The 17,359-nt window shown below is 48.0% G+C and overlaps 1 protein-coding gene across 1 annotated transcript in view; it reads right to left on the bottom strand.

Annotated features, from left to right (window-relative positions):
• The window catches only part of LIMD1 (LIM domains containing 1), an 18,398-nt gene extending 7,240 nt beyond the window's left edge, over window positions 1–11,158 (bottom strand). Inside the window, exon 1 of the mRNA XM_009585949.1 lies at window positions 11,070–11,158. Within this exon, the coding sequence (XP_009584244.1) occupies window positions 11,070–11,115 (46 nt within the window). The 5' untranslated portion in view covers window positions 11,116–11,158. The remainder of the gene's footprint in view (window positions 1–11,069) is intronic.
• Between the last annotated feature and the right edge of the window lie 6,201 nt (window positions 11,159–17,359).

Genomic DNA, 17,359 nt, shown 5'->3' with positions numbered 1-17,359 from the left:
CCGCTTGTTACTTGGCAGAAGAGACCAACCCCCACCTCGCTACAACCTTCTTTCAGGTAGTTGTAGAGCGTGATGAGGTCTCCCCTCAGCCTTCTCTTCTCCAGGCTAAACAACCCCAGTTCCCTCAGCCGCTCCTCATTAAGACTTGTGCTCCAGACCCTTCACCAGCTTCGTTGCCCTTCTCTGGACACGCTCCAGCACCTCAGTGTCCTTCTTGTAGTGACGGGCCCAAAACAGAAGAAAGGGCATGCAGAGGGTGATCCACACTTGACATCGTTCCTTAAAATGTCACCTTCCATGCTGTTCCACTAGAAGGTGCCTTCACCCAGCAACTGCCAGATAAGCCACTGCAATACCCAGCCACTTGGTCTGCCTCCAGCAGAGCGCAACACCAGAACGCCAAACACACTTCTCTCTGCTCCCTACCAGCAAATTCATTATTGCAGCTGCCAACAAAAATTTGAAAGCATTAAAAAAAAATTTTTTTTTTCAAACCAGAATGTCCTAACAGAGATAAGATGACAAAGTTTTTCCAAGAAAGGACTCTACACATGGGGAAGATTTGTATTTACTGCAGCTTTTGTGTTTATGCCTCACATTCGCCGTCTGTTTTCAGTTCCACATAACTATGGCAATGCACGCTCACGCTGCCACCTCTTCTTTCTAAATGCCCTGCCTTCCCCCCAGAAAAAAGGGCTAGATTTTGTTTGTTTATAAAAAGCTGCTCCTACCTCTTTGCAGCCAGGTTTCCCTATTCAGCCACGGGTTTGAAATGCAGCCTAGCCCTGGAGCAGCTCTGCTTGCTCTGCTCGGTCAAGGAGCCCCAAGCGCATGCCCAGAGGCAGTGCCTGGGGCAGGGGGAGCAGCACTGCCCAGACAGAGTCAGAGCAGGACCTGCTGCAGGCCGGTTTCGGGGACCTGCCAGGCATTGCTGGAAGGAAATCGGAATCGAGACACCAGGGCCCAGAAGTCTCCTGCTTGATATGTGTGTATAATTAAAAAATGATCATCAGCTGCTAGGTGTATAAATACAGACAACACTCAGGACTGGTCTGGAGCTCATCCCTTGGTGCTTTATGGCATGCCCTTACCTGGCAGCCTTCAACGATTAACAATGCTGGCTGCAAAGTATTAAGAAAAGAAGGAAGCCAAGTAAAACCACTTCAATAAATTAAGACCTTTACCATCTCCTGCATACGCCAGAGGGCACTCTCAGGCTGGGAAATAACTCACACTGCTCCTCGGGAAATGGAGATGCTCCAGTGAAGCTCTAAAGTTTTGCCAGTGAATTCAGCCAGACCAACATTTCACCAGTAGCCCTCAGTTCCCTGCCCAGGTTTCAGCCAGCAAGGTGGGTGGAGGACATGGCAGCGCGTTTCTCAAGGAACAAGCCCCAGTTTGCACATGCGGCAGCTTCGTGGTTAACCTGCAGGCGTTGTTCAGCTGCGTGTTTACGGGTGGCGTAGGAGCCAGAAGCGTGCCACCCCAACATGCTCGTCATCTCCTGTTCTCCTCTAACCCTCGCTGGGGACAACCGCGTTACCTGGAGTCCAGCCCATCCTTGCACCGATGTGGACGTTGGACGGGACATGGAAGAAAACCTGACAAACCTGAAAGCATCACGCTCCAATGTCTCTCACCCACTCTGATGCTGACACCAGAACAGGACCCGGAGCCCAAAATAAAAAGCATCTAATCTTGGATGCATTAGCTTTGCGGTCTATAACCCAGGGGTTGTATGATAACCCCTCCTGCATGCCTGCCTGTCCACAGGTAAGCCCGGCATGCTTGCCGGCAGTTGCAGAGTCCCAACTTCTGAGGAGGGGAAGGAGAGGCATGGGGATATCTGGGATTTGCAGCACCCTTGTCAATGGTGGTCCTAAGCGAGTTAACAAGCCTAATGCAGCAAGAAGTACCCCCGAAAATCTCCTGCTGATTTCAATACAGCATTGGGATTTGGCACTCCTAAAAACAAAAAACAAACAAAAACCATTTAACTTCGATTTTAAATTACGCAGTAGCGTGGGCTCCAGTTTAATGCAATGGGCAGGTGCCCAAAAGACTTTCCACCTGTATGCAATGTCTTTCCTTAAAGACAAGCTGGCAGCAGTGAGGAAAAACATACGCGTGGAGCCATGCAATGAGGAGACACTTCTTTGGATGATGGCCGGTGCGTGAGCAGCAGCCGTCACAGCAGAGGGGATGAGGTTTGGATCACTGCCACCACGTCATTCTTCCACGGTGACAAAACCAGCATTTACCGGCCATTCTGTACCCGGTATATTTTTAACACTGTGACATTAGCAGGTCAAGACTGATGGCAACAGACCTTCAGAGAAGGTGCCACAGCCGGTGCACTGTGTCTGGGCTTCTGCTGCAAGGTCATTCAGCAGAGGGATAAACCCCTTTATAAAGGATTTACAATTTGGCTGTTGGCATTACATGGGCCCATGAAGAAGAGGTGCTGACACCAAGAGCACTTTGAGGGAAAGGGGGGGATGATTTAATTACTTTCTTTGGGGAAGAAGTTGTCATTCTGACTATTTTTAGCTCCTCTCCACAACTCTCTTTAAGCCCCTGGCAGAAGTGTAAATGGAAATTTGCCAAAAAAGCAAGTAACTAGGTACCCCTGCAGCTGCCGCAGGAGCAGTGCATGCAAACAGAGCCAATTTCTTCTCTGCTGCTCTCAGCCTCTCCCTGCCCACATTGGGATGTACTTCTCCTCCTACCACCCCTTTGAGATGAGGAAGCATCCCCTCCTACACATGGGAAGGCAAGATGCAGGAAAAGCTCACTTCCCCAGGCTGCGCTGGGAACCATCCCAGTGGAGCTAGGAAATGCACGTTCTGGCTGCAGCCACACCAGTAAAACAAACCGTGCTGGGACTGTCCCACAGCGCAGAGCAGGGCGGCAGCAGCTTCTGTCCCTGTGCTGAGCTCCCTGCCACAGGACAGCGCCTTAAATTAAACAAGTCCCTCTCAGAAGCGATACTTCCAACTCTGTGCCTGCAGAGGCTGGAAGAGGTTTCACTTGAGCACAGAGATGCTGTCCCAATTTCACTGAAAGGAAGAATTGAGAACTTAAATGGCATATAAGGAATCACATATTGATCACTGCCTACTTTAAATATGCATCATGATGACTACAGAGACGATATCCTTTAATAAACCCAGGAATATTAATGTGTGGCTTGCTGCTTTCAGGATCAACTGCTCTACTACATGTCTTAAGCTGCTGGCTCCTGACTGTATTTCATTTTCACTTCACCCTGAATTTAGCTAATCTCTCACCTGAAAAAATTCAGACAGTTAAAATGCTTCGGCATTTCAACCCTACCATCTTCACCTGTTGTTACAAGATTTCATGATCCTCTTCCTGACAGGAGGTTTGAGCCTCATTGTTTTATGTACTGCTCATCCCTAACACATCTGTCTAATCTGTTTAGCTGTGGGACCTTCAGGATGACCTCGAGGTCATTTCAGCACCAATTTCAGAATATTTCAAGCTTAGTCACTAGTGCCTTTGTGCTAAAATAAACACACTTTGCTTAGCAGCTGATAATAGGCATACCACCAGGCTGCACTCCCAGGATGCTGGTGCTTTTGTCCATCGTTTTCTCAAATGACAGCTCGCTCCTTTTGAAGTTCATATAGAGAGGGGTTTACCAGGGACTTGCAACGGCCCAAGGAGGATGCTGGGAGATGCATCATTTGCTTGCTGGGGAGCTGGACCCAACTTTTGAAGTTGCTTTTCCATTATTTATTAAAAGGACAATGGGGTCACAAACCCATGTTCAAAGACAAGAGATTGGTCTCAATGCATGTAATGGTACAGAGCCACGTCCAGATCCCAGGTCTCTATGGGGATGCAGGACCAGGACCCTGCATTGCTGGGGAGGCACTTATCACTTATCTAAGCACCATGGAGCTCCCTGTGGTATCTGCACAGCAGATGGGCGAGAATCGCTGCAGACTGGCAGCTGCTCCCGGGTCCATTCCATGCTGACAGCCCTGGGCCTCTGTCATTACAAAAATCAGTCCTCCTTAGAGCGCCACAGCTGTAAGATAAATTTGGACATGTGATTACTAATGACAGGTTAAATACAAAAGGATTTCAGTTTCCAGATTCAGTGCATGTAACCTCCTGACAGACTAGCGGGACAGCAGGCTGGAAACACCATCCGTCTAGCTGCTAAGGATCGAAACAAGCTCCTTCTCAGTCCTGTGTGGCTCTGGCTAAAGCTGCAGTTTTCACTTCCCCCACGTAAAGTTGCGAGGAGGTTCGGATCGAAGAACCTACTGTGGTCCATGCGCACTCTGCAGGCAGCACAGCAGGCGCAGACAGAGCCCAAAGGCCTCGGCTCCCTCATACCATACAAAAGTCCCTGCTGCCCACAGATCAGCAGCACACGACCCACTGGTGCCCGGCCAGAACACGCGATTTTGGAGCCCTCCATGGATACTGGCTTTGCTGACATGCAGTATGGTGTCCTACTGTGTGCCACAGACTAGGTCGAGCATCAGAGAGCTCTACTTATTTTCTGCCATCTGTGCTATTTCTGTTGGCCGCCATTAAAGCTGGATGCAGCAACTGAGTCTGGCACAGAAGCGTCAATATTTCCAATCCGCTCTTGAACTGGGGCTGCACAAAAGAGTCATTAGATGCCTGCACATCCTCCAGATCAGGTGAACTCAAACTGTGATCAACCGGGAGACACCCCAGGTCAGATCAAAGCCTTGGTGAAACCGTGGGCAGGAGGATAGGATGTCTCTTAGAAAAAAACGCGCTCAGACACAGTACCTCCATTACCATTAAGATGTTCAGTCTCTCTCTCAGCTATATCAGCTGTATTGTAAAACTGCAAAAAACGCCCTCCACGCTTCCACCACACATTTGAGGCGGTAAAAAAAAAAAAACACTCTGAGAAAATTATCTGATGCCTGAAAGCCAAAAGCATGCTTTGGCACGTGTAAGAAAAGGCCAGCCGCCTCTAATGGCAAAGCAACCACAGGTGAAGGCAGAAATGGCTCCTCAGAAGGAAACATTGCGAAACCGCAGTAAGCCACACAACTGAGCAACACCTCTCCTTTGCTGATGGCAAACCGTTGCAAGAAGATATTCAAATGTTTTTCTTTTTAGGGAAAACCCCTAGAAGCTTCAAGAGGTAAGATAAAGTCACCCTGGGACAAAGCAGCACTACGATCCGGGGAGTCCCTGCTGAGGTACCAGTTTTCAACTCAGTATCTCTGCATCACTCTGAGGACGGCTGCCTTGATCCCCAACATGCACCAAAACCAGGCAGTTGTCGGAGCTGGCCTCCCACCCCGTCACACACCGACCGTCATCAAAACGCACAGAGGCTCAGAGGAGGAAGGAGGGGGAGGCAATCTCTGTGTCCTCGGTGAATGTGACTCTGCATCGAAACTATACAAGAGAGCAATTTTTAAATTTCTCTAGATATGGAAGAGGCCTCAGTGCTTACTAAGCCACTACTCAGAAAATTATTCATAGGTACCATTAAAACATTACAAGAAACCCCCTAAAATCTTTACAGCACAATTAATCCTATGCCTGTTCTTAACAAAAACAGGTACTTTGAAGATGACATTATGAAATAAAAAGACCAGAAAGACTGGAAATATATTCCATTAAAGGTTTCAACCTTTTTTCTCACATTGTCCTGATTTCAGACTTTCAGCCAGCACTAAAACACATGCAATTGACTCAAACCACTAACATACTGATAAAACCCTGTATCTCCTGTGTGTGAGCTGAACACTTGTACCTTTACAGCGGGGATATCTACTGAGGACACCCAGACCATGCCAAAACCCCTTCAGCTCAGACCGCAAAGCACTACCGCCCTGAAATCTGGCCAGGAGAGGAACAAGTACTGTCATCCTACCGTGAAAGCTGCCCTAGCATTTCTCATCTATGGCAAGCAGTTCTTGTGCCAAACAGCGGGGATTTCTCACCAGTGAGCCGAGAGACTGAAGACAAAAAGTCAGCAAGAACAAAGCCGCAATTTAGACTGGAGCGGAAACATGCGCTGACGCCTGCCCTGTCTCCCAAACTGTTGGTAAAGCCAGGCACGGCTGAATCTTTTCTGAGATTACTTTTGCTAAAAAAACCTGTATTATTTACTGTGTGGACTCTTGCATGATAATTTTATTAAAGGGTTGCTGAGGAAGGACTACCAGCAGTACTTTGCACTCTCCACTTTGAAGATCTCCGCATTTCTCATGCGTGTCAATCAGTATAGTGGTTTTATATCCAATTACAAACAGTAAATTCTGCCTCCACTAGAAGAGCTGGTAGTTTCTGCATCTGAAGATAACCATACATGTGCCGTGGGGAAATTCACTTGGCAAGGCTGTCTGTCCTGCAACCTGGGATTAAGTTGCACTCGCAGAAAAAGGTGACTTTCTACTTGTAGAGTTATTTAGCGATACCAATAAAAACCATGGCCTTATTGTTCCAGGGGTTATATACCAATATATTCAACATAATTATCCCAAAGGCACCAAGAGCTCCATCGCTCTAGTAGCCATACTTTATAATCACTGCAGCAAGACTAATTAGCACAAGCAGAGAGCTACGTTCGCAGATATATTGCTTCAATACCTTAGCTACCTTGTTTAGTAAATGATGGTTGATACCTCTAAACACAACTATATTGTGAAATATTAAAAAAAACCCCATATATATCCCCAGAGGGTGGCAAGAGACAGCCAGCTCGTGTTATTTCAAACTCTGCCACTGGAACAGCAGCCTGTTACCCATACACAGACATCAACATTAATCGGAGCTTACAGTAAAAAAAGAAAAAGAAAGTAATGTAGTAATGTTGACATGTCAAAGGTCGAATTCTGTAATGTGGCAAACATGCAAGGTTTCCACCTCTTTGTAATAAGGGGTCAAAATCTGGTCCTCGTTTTGGACCTTCTGCTGCCGTTCAACATTGAACCCTCCTTCAAACCACCTTGCAATCAGTTCTTTCTTTCTGACTTCCTTCCTCGCCTACTGATTTCCTCCACAGTCATCTCTGACACTTCCCTTGCACTTTTTTAGCTTTCAGATTTCCTCTGAGGACCAAGTGGCTGAAGTACAAGACCCTTGTGCTCTAAATTACACTGCCAGCAGAGCTAAAAATGTCTGTTTTCCAGGCAATCTGCAGCAGTCGGATATAAGCCTGGCTGAATCCTAGAGAAAACACTAAAACACCACAATAGGTTAAAGTGATACTGTCTAGTTAAATCTATATCATTTATAAGGTCTCCTTACTACCTAAATAATAAATATCAGCATCTGGAAACACCTGCATTTTCTGTGTTCTGAGGAGGTGATTTAACTTAAATGGTTAATGTGTAACAAGCCATTTGATAACTACAACTGTTTGTCCAACAACCTGAAAAAAAAAGAAAGACAGAAACTGACACCTTGAGCTTGCAGGAAATAGCCCTATGAGTTTCGAGGACTTTTTTTTTAACCTACTTTCGTGGCCCTCCTGTAAAGCAAATATAATTTATTACTAATCTTGCAGAAAGAGCCCAAAGTTTTTTCCCCTCCCTCTCGGCAAAAAGTTGCCTTGTTTGTGTCTCTGCCCTGTAACAAACAAGAAGATAAATGAGACATTTATGCCAAAGTAATCATTCTAAATCTGTTGTTTTGACCTCTAAGCCAAATTTTCTGCATTACATGCCAGTGGCTCAGATAAAACAGTACATTTTTTTTCCTGACAACTGAACCCTGTAAAATATGCGTAGCTCTGCTCAACAAATTGCTGTATCATTTATCTCTGAACATATGTGTATCAGGAAACAGAGGGTGTAGGAAATTTGGCACCATGAGATATCAACCCCCCTCCCCTTCTTAGACCCTCTTGGTTTTCTGTATCTGGGAAACTAATGCATATTTGGACACAAATCCAACTACAAGCGAAATTAGAAATTCTCACTAAAATGAAAACAGCAGGACAGTGGATATAAATATCTGGAGGACAATATGCTTTACCTTAATAGGTCATTTTGCGTATTTTATTTATTGGAGCGGAGATATTCAGCGTTCCACCAGAGCAGAAATGTTAGGTTTGAAATCATGAGCAACCTTGACTTCTCAAAGACAAGATTGTACTGGATGGTGTCCAAGATGAACTCCACTTGACCTTAAAAGCACTGCTTACTTTTCAGCTGGAAACCAGAGTTTCCACATAAGCTGCTCAAGACATGCTTTGCAGCTAGACAGACAACACCGTCAGGGCAAATATTTATTTTTCTGGCAGATAAAATGGTCTCATCATATTTACTGCAGCGACACAGATGACAGCAAGCCTGCAGAGAGGCACGCGCTCTCTCTGGGTAAGGACAGGGCTGTGTGCCTTTCATTCCTCTTGCGGCCGATGGTCCGGGGGACTGGGAAATGACCTCGGTCTGCGAAAGGGGGGATTCCCCTCAGGTACATTTCCTCCCTGAGAGCAGGGCAGGACAGCACGTACCACCCCAGGCATCAGTTAAGCAGCTGCAATGCCAAGAGGCTTGATGAATCAGAAAGTCAGCCCAGCTACGGCTTTAGCAGCACAGGCAAAGCACGCTGCTGGGGGGGGAAATACAAACGTCCTCCCAAGCCCCTGAGCAAACAACTCCTGCACGAAGGGCCCTGCAGACCACAGCGGCAGCACAGGAAACCACCCCCTGTACTGGAGGGTTTCTTGCGAGCCTTGCCACTTGTAGACGTACGTGCACGTGAGGGAAACACCGCTACTGCGGAGGCCTCCCTCCGGCACCGCTCTCCTTCGAGTCCCACGCCACCACACACCCTCCTCTCCATCCACCCGTGCCGGCCACCGCTGATTCCAGCTCCCATCTTAGTACGTCCGCTGCCCCAATGGGAAGGACTCGAGCTTTCATGAGTAATTACTCTCCTGCACATAACAAGCTGAAACAGGCTCTTGCTTATACTCCTGTGGCTTCCATTCCCCTTTTTCATCTCATATGGAAATACAGCATTTTCTACTCACAGAAATATTATTACTACTCCCCTCTTCTTTTTTTTTTTTTAACTAGCGTTTTTACTAGCTTTTTTTTCACTTTCCATTTGAAACCCTTTGCTCCAGCACATCTCCAAAGAGATTCCTCAGTTACAGCCTGGATAAGAGAAAATGAGCTTCACTTTGCTAAACTTACTTTTTTTCCATCTTTCTAAATCTCACCTGACACCCAAACCTTTTCATCTTGTATTGGAAACCTCTGGAAAGGGTTGCCTTTTAGAATAAGCAGCAAATAGCTATTCTTTCAGCCCTCACCAACCCACCTCATTAGAAATGGGATTAAGCTATTTTTTAACCAAACACAAACAAACATAAACGGAAGTACCATTGATACCTCTGCAACCACAAGTACCTCTCTAGCGCGGGTCTCCAAATAAAGATGGTAAAATCCATTCTAAAAGGAGGATCGAAAGTGTTTCTTTCAAAAGCACCAGTTGCACAGTAGTAATTTTAGAAATTTAAGACAGCTCGAACCTGCTGCTGGATTACTTTTAACAGAAGCTTTGTGTGCAAGGGCAGTTTGGAGGCCGCCCAGCCACAGAGGGTGAGAGGTCCCTGAAGCAAAGCTCCAACTGCCAGGAACCCTCTCCGCAGGAGATTTCGAATTAATTTATGAGCGGACAAAAGAGTGAGCTGCTGACTTCTGAGCCTTTAGGAAACTGCCACCACACGCAAACACCACCACTTCTTTCCAGTTTTCCCATCTTCGGTCAGATGACGACGAAATGCTCTACTGAAAATATAGGTGAGTCAAGGCAGTTGGTGTCGGACAGCTGGGAAATGAGCAGAGTTCAAGGTTCAGCTATTATTAAAAATCACACACATCTTTCTATATTTATTCCCACTTTACACCTCCAAATAAAACACATGCAGTCCTGATGAGTTTACAACTCTAAATACAACGCAGGAGAAAAATCATAAGACTCATCTGGGAAAACCAAACTGATACATACAAAAGCACCAGAAGGATTACTATTATTTTTTCTGCCACCACATACACCGCTACCTTTCTAAAAATATGCTACTAGCCCTAAGTTAAACATAACAAAATAGAAAAACCACTGTCTTACAAACACAGCCACAATTTGAAATCAAGCCGCACGGTTCCTCACCCCAGCTCCATCATGGACCTCCTCAAAAAGCCACTCAGGAGGATCCATACATTGCAGCAAGCTTGATGTGTGGGTCTGACTCGTGGCAGGGAGCTCGGCGGGGCCAGCCGAACTATTTACCCTGCTTCCCGGACAGATTTCGCAGGGCTCGCCATCGCTGCTCCCAGCCTGATACCTCTGGCACAATAACCAGATCCCTCCCTGCAATAACCAGAAAGCAAGTCGGCAGAGACATATCCCTCATCTCAGGGCATAGCTCCATTTCTCCGGAGAAAGAACGAGCAAGGTGTGTAACCTGGGTCATTCATGCACTCAGATGCTTTGACCGGACGTCCCTCAGAAGGGCAAAATGAGTAAAGGTAACGCACGCAGTGAAAACGGGACCGACCATGCAGCAGCTCCATCTGGAAAGGTGTCTCTGGCGCTCGCAGGGCCCACTGCCGATACTCGCACTCTGCCTGCGCCCTCGGCACGGCGCTGACCCGGCGGCTTTCCCTGGGGTCCGCAGACTGAAAGGCCAGAATGGCTGTAAAGTCTGACGTGACAAATAAGAAACCCCTAAATGCCAGCTAAGGCATATTCACTGCCACTTTGAAAAAATACTCTTATGAGTAAGAAAACATAGCTGTAATGGAGAAACAGAGGAATGAAAACAACCATCCCCCATACCAGAAGGCAGATGGCCGGCACAACCTAAAGTATCTTTTCTACATGCCTTGCAAGAACCCGTTCAAAACCAAATAGCAACCACCACGACTGAGACATACAACTGCGGCAGACTCCAGCTGGCAGATAATTCAATAACCACCTCCTTTTTTTCCCCCTTTGCACCAGGAAAACATTAAGCCAAAGAGTTTGCCCCAGGGCCCTGCTCCGGCGGCACCGGCAGCAGCCGGGCGGGGAGTACTCACTGCAGGCTCCGCAGGTGAAGCAGCCGTCGTGGTAGAGGTTGCCCATGGCCTGGCAAGCCTGGTTTGCTCCATACACCCCCTTGCTGCACTTCACGCAGGTGCCTGGAAGAGAGAGAGGGAGACAGAGGTCAGAAGCGGGACCCAGCGGGGCGGCTGGGGTCGCTGGCTGGGTGACCACACCTGTAATTCAGCGTGGTGGCTTGGCAGCTTAGGACCAGGCGGTTCACTGTAGCCACAAGATGTAGGTGGCATCGGAGTCACCCACCCTGAGAGATGCTGTTAACAGTGGCCATGACGGTCACCAAACCCCCACGGCGAAAGCCTTTTGCAAAAAAGTAAACTGGACAACAGCAGCCCTGTTTGTCTAGAGTAACATCTCCCTCCTTCACCCATTCATTCCCACAAATTTTATATACATTTAAAACCACGTCATGACCCTCCCAAAAGCCTGGGTGGTAGTAAGTGGTCCTCACGGCTGTTCACAGACCAACAGTTTCTGCTACTTACCGCATAAAATAAGCTTGTTGGTTGCAACCGATGTGAGGAAAACACACCTCTTCACTTAGCCCCTTTAAATCTTAATCAATTTCAGACCCTGCTCACATCTGTTGAAGGCCCTAAGGATTTCCCACCGAAACGGAGCTGGACTGACTACCTGACACCTATCTCTCTTCCCTCAGTCAGCCACATCTGAACAGAGAGACCCAACATAGGCGCTACCTACAGACCATGTATCCTGCCCAGACATTCTTCTCGTCTCTTGCAGGACAAGGCAAGAAAGAAGTCAGTTTTAAGGAGGGGACACCTGGTGGCAGTGGCACCACCAGCCAAGGGGGGCTTACTCTCAGGTGGCCCATAGGGTGAAGGAGAGCCAGGGCCAGCACACACGGTCAACTTCTGACTATAAGCTGTCCCAAGTGCAAGTCCAAGCTGCTCCTCGCACCCAGGCCTTCCTGCCACCACCATCACCTAAAGACCAGAGTCAGCTCTGGAGCTCCAGAGGAGGGAGAAGATGACTGTGCTCGGCTGTTCAGCCCAACCTCTCGCTACAGCCAGCACAGCCAAGCACATTTCCACCTGCACCCACCCCGGTATGGAGCTCCAACCCAAAACCCAAGCCAGGCAGAGAGCGCAGGGTGAGGAGTTCCACCTCGTGAGGAAGCTGCTGGGACCCTCCAGACACAGACCTGCCTGATTGAGGCTGGAAACAGCAGCAACAGGGCAGATGCATGGTGGTGGTGGTGGTGGTGGTGGTGAGGGACCGCAGGGAGAAGACTTTAGCACTGCAGGTTTGCAAAGGGTGTTGTGTGTTCACCTAGGGCTTCTCAAATCTCACCGCATTTCCACATAAAACTATTTTGATAACGAAGTAAGAAGTGACAACTGAGTTTCATGCGCTTGACAGCATCTGCTAGCAGGACCTGCTCCCTCCACCTGGCAGGGAGAAATGCAGCGAGGCCACCCAAAACCACTATTAGTGGCTGGGGAGAGAAAGTCCTTGTCCAAGGAAAATGACACAGCAAGCCAATTTACTTTCTTCAGGCATTACCCTGTGATTGTGACAGACCGGTTTTAAAGCAGCATCACCATTTAACTACCTCTAAAGGAGCAACTTTAATCTAGATCTACCCAAAAAGGGCAGTGTGAAGGACAAACAGAAGATGTGTCTCAGCTCCTCAGCAACCCTGCAGATGTGACTTTGCCTCCAGGTCTCTCCTTCCACCGCTGCTCCGACTATTAAACTCCCTGGGGCAGGGACTGTTGGTCACGTTTTGCACCTACCGGCCCAAGAAGAGGGACAGCATCATCTTGCTGGAAATCCTTAGTCATGCTGTGGTTAACAAAAATTCACTTCTTTCGGGGCCCCGCAAGCTCTGGAGTAATTGGAAAGGTCTGGTGAAAGTTAGGAAGAAACCCAAAGTACTTACGACAGCGCTGAAAAGTAACTCCCAACTCTGGCAGCACCACGCTGGCAGTCCCAGGGTGGTTAAGAATTTCTTCCTGCAGCCGATAGCTGCGGCCATCAATTTTCATGCTACAGGGTTAAAAATGCTCAGGAACCCTTTGCAGAAGCGCGCACAAGGCTGCTGAAAAGCAGATATTTTATTTTCCCAGAGCAGACCTGGCTCTCTGTGCTGCAGCTGCCCGTGTGCATTCAACTGCAGGCTGAAAGCTGTCCTAGCGCTGCTGCAAGCCCCACTGCACTCAGAGCCAGAGTCCAAACTGACACAAACCTGGAGAGAAGGCTGCAGAGAATAATTAGTTACTCTGTTTTGTCCAAATCTGACCTGAACTGAAATGCTAGCTTGGCTGCGGGCCCACCCCAGCACGCAGTCTGGCACCAAGTTAGCAAAACTTGCTGGTTCTTTTCGAACCAAGCAGATTTATCTCAGTTATTTATTGAAAGAACATTTTAAAAAAGCAAAAGATAAATCATGCAGGCATTACAAAAAAAAAGAAGAAAAAAGAAAAGAAAAGACAAGACAAAGATAAGAAAATTTGGCTTTTCAAATGGATGTGTTCTCCCAGGAACGCGTACGTTCAGCAGCTGCCTGAGATGCTGTGCAATCGTCTGACACAAGAGCTAACAGCTACCTCGCAAAATTCCCTCTCGACTACAGTGATGCTGAGTGGAAAGTTTTGAGAGCAGAAAACCTGGTGATTTTGCTGCTCAAAGCCTTCTTTCCACGACATTCACCAGGCTTTCCACAGAACCGACGTATTTATTGCACTGCAAGTGCTGCATTTTCCCCTTTTCCATGCCAAAGAGCGGCTGCTCCAGAAAAAATCACCAGCGTGCTCTGAATTCCTCCTTTCCAGAAAGCAGCCGGGTGACACTGAATATGGATGAGCAGCAAGAAGCAGCAGGAGGCAGAAGGCACAGCAGCCGCGTGCAGGCACAGTGCACGGTAAAGATGCTGGCAGGCATCTAAAGCCACTATGAAATACTCTAATGCAAATCCCACGGAGGGCAGAAGTTGCCTCTGCTGTCTCCTGTCCATCCCTTTTAAGCTTCAGAGTGTAGGCACTGCCCAGGTTTTCCCCAACGGGACAGACAGTCCGGCCGGATCCTGCAGGAGCTGCCCAGGCTCCCGCATCCGTACCCAAACCTTCCTCCACCTCCCGCCCCTCAAGAGCTCCTACCATCCTTCCCCCTTTCTTTCAGTACGTGCTCCATTTCATCCCCTGCTTAACCCTTTTATCCACTTCTTTAAATATTTAGGCCCTTAAAACATGGAAAATAAAGTCATAGAATGAAAGGGCTTTTAAAGTAAATTGACAATGTTGTCTGTAAAAACTATAACGTGCTAAATTACCCAACTATGTAATAACCAGCCATGATATAAATATTTATAGATTTCCCGTGGCAAGGCTGACAACTGAAAAATGGCATTATGGCAAATCTGTGTACAGTTTACGCTTTTACTTATATCTGCTAAATCTTACTTGAAAGCCAATTAAGTCTCAGTAGCAATTGGAATTATTCTAGAAATAAGTCTTTGCTTCTTCCAAATATAATATTCTGAAGTATTTTAAGCAACATACTTGAGCCTTCATCTTTGACTCTCAGCACACCTGGCCTGAAAGGGGAAAAAAAGGTGATTTTTATGATTTTTTCTTTCCACTTTTTTTTTTTTTGCCGCTCACTCCCCACTGCCACGATGATCCTGTTCCTTCGGCTTAGGCTACACAAAGAAAAAGCAATACCTGTTGCTGACAGCGACCAGTCACCAAGCTTGGCAACACATGTGCAAAGCCAGCCTGATGGATGGCAGCGCAGCACAGGCCACATCCAACCCCATCCCGCCGCCAAACAGGCTCCGCGCCCCGCTCCACGCCACCTCCGACGACTATTTCCCGAAAGAGTGCTGAGCGTGCTTTCTGCTAGCCAGGCCGTAGAGTTAAAATGTCAGCAGCATCAGTCCAGCCCCACATGCTGCTGATGCTAGTCAGCAGCTCAGGGTAATTTTCTTGCATAACGCAGCATTTAGCAAAAACTTCTGTTCTCAGCTCGAAGCAGAGGGATCCCGAGTATCCACGGCTCAGCGAGACGCCCGGTTCTAGCAAAAACTTCTGTTCTCAGCTCGAAGCAGAGGGATCCCGAGTATCCACGGCTCAGCGAGACGCCCGGTTCCTGCACTTGGTTACTTTGCCACGCGTAACGAGTACTTATGCGAGCATCGATCTGAGCAGACATCCCCTCCGAAATTATGGCTTTTAACCTGAGAGGGCATTATTAAGACGTTACGAAGGAGAAATGAAAGGTTTCTCTTTCGTCACCAGGATGACAAGCCCAAAGCACCGCACATGCGCAGCGCCGGTAAATTCACGCTTGAGCACGCCGGCAGAATGGTGGCCAGATTTGGAAAGGGAAAGGATGGAAATTGCTGATTTCGGCTCAATTTCTGCCGGCAGGGCAGCCGGGCCCCGGACAACAAAGAAATCTCTGTTCCCTTTCGCATCATGTGGCAAGCAACCGCCTGCGCCGCAGCTGAGCGCCTGAACAAAGGGACCTTTGGGGCAGAGCTGGGACCGACAACATGCCCTGTAAGCCACGTCCCGGCGCTCGCCGTACTCCATCTCGGCACTGCAAACCAGAAGGAGGGCTGCCACCAGGAACGGCTTCGGCTCATGAGATCAAACAGGTCCGATGCAGACCTCACGGGCTGTCAGAAATGAAAGCAAAACCGGCGCCCGGTCTGAAATGTCAGTCCCACCATCAAAGTTCAACAAGTGCATTTCCATTTACTACGGGACTCAAAGCCTCGATAGATTTTTTTTCCTCTAAGTGTTGCTATTTCACGCTCACCAGAAGGAGCTCAGTTACTTACTATATCCCACTCGCTAAAAATTCAATGCAAACCATGCTGAACAACAGCATTTTCTGGGACTGGTCAGTATGATTTATTTCCAAGTGCCAGACATCATCCATCTACAAACCAAGAACACAGTTGTGGGTTCTTCCAGCAGCGTTCCCCTTCTTTTCAGCAGCATTCCTGTTCTCAGCAGCATCCAGGACAACCAAGCTTTTCTACACGTGCTCCTGGTTGGCTTTGCTAATACTATCACTTAATTTTAGAGGGCCAAATGTGTTGCTGTGCTGCTTCAGTGGTGAGATTTCCTTGCCACGTCCTGGTACCTCCCATATCATCTTTCCCATCTGCCCAGACACGCACGTGGCTAATCCAGAAGTAGACCCTGCTGCCTCTCGGCAGAAGCTGTACCTTCACGAGGGTCCTCCCCGTCAGAGCGGGAAAGGGGAAAAAGGCCAAGAGCTTTCCTCTTACCTTGTTCCCCTTTCCCGCTCTGACGGGGAGGACCCTCGTGAAGGTACAGCTTCTGTGTTTCCAACCCACCTATTTATTCCAGGAGAACCAAGTCCTCCACTTACACACATATTTTTCAAAGACCATCTGTTGAAAAAAAAAAAGACTTCACCCTGTCACACCTAACGTGATGCTCAGTTCTTCAGGTTTTACTTCAGACCTTCTCCAGAACCTGATGCCAGCCCCCTGTGGCTCACCTTAACCAAGTCATTCCTACATCAAACTCTAAATCAGACATACTGCGTGCCTCGCTATGCTGTTATTCACTATTGTGCAATCGCACTTGCCAGAGAGTTTATTTCAAGGAGATCCAGAGGCCCGCGTGAGATCGAGTGCCTGGAAAAGGCAGTCTGGTCCCATTCATCTCTGGGTATCATCACTCATATCAGCCCCATGCTGTCACTCAGTGGTAGCAAAGACGGGCAGGTCCTCCCTGCCCAAAGAACCACAGAGCTGGTAAATGCAATTTTTCTGTACTGTTTTTGCATGCCATGTTCTTGACCCCCGACTTTGCTGTAGACAGTCGTGTACACACTGCCAGCGAAGTACAAAATGCCATCAAACTCACGTCAGCGACATTTTAAGTACCTTATAGAGATGTCAGAGATTACGTTAACTCCAGTGCCAAATTGTCCCGGTTCCAGCTGGGATAGAGTTAATTTTCTTCCTAGTGCTGTGTTTCGGGTTCGGTATGAGAAGAATGTTGATGGCGCATTGCTGTTTTAGTAGTGCTTGCATAGTCAAGGACTCTTCAGCTTCCCATACTCCGCCACCGGGTGCATGATAAGCTTGGAGGGAGCATAGCTGGGACAGCTAGCCCAGCTGGCCAATGGGGTATTCCATACCATATGATGTCATGCGCAGTATATACACTAGGAGGCATGATCCGGTAAGGGGGGATCACGGCTCGGGACAGGCTGGGGGCGTCAGTCGGTGGGTGGTGAGCAGTTGCATTGTGCATCA

The sequence above is a fragment of the Fulmarus glacialis genome, unplaced genomic scaffold (genome assembly GCF_000690835.1).
Source record: "Fulmarus glacialis isolate BGI_N327 unplaced genomic scaffold, ASM69083v1 scaffold10579, whole genome shotgun sequence".
In the NCBI taxonomy this organism is placed as follows: domain Eukaryota; kingdom Metazoa; phylum Chordata; class Aves; order Procellariiformes; family Procellariidae; genus Fulmarus; species Fulmarus glacialis.
This window is presented reverse-complemented; position numbering and strand designations above follow the sequence as displayed.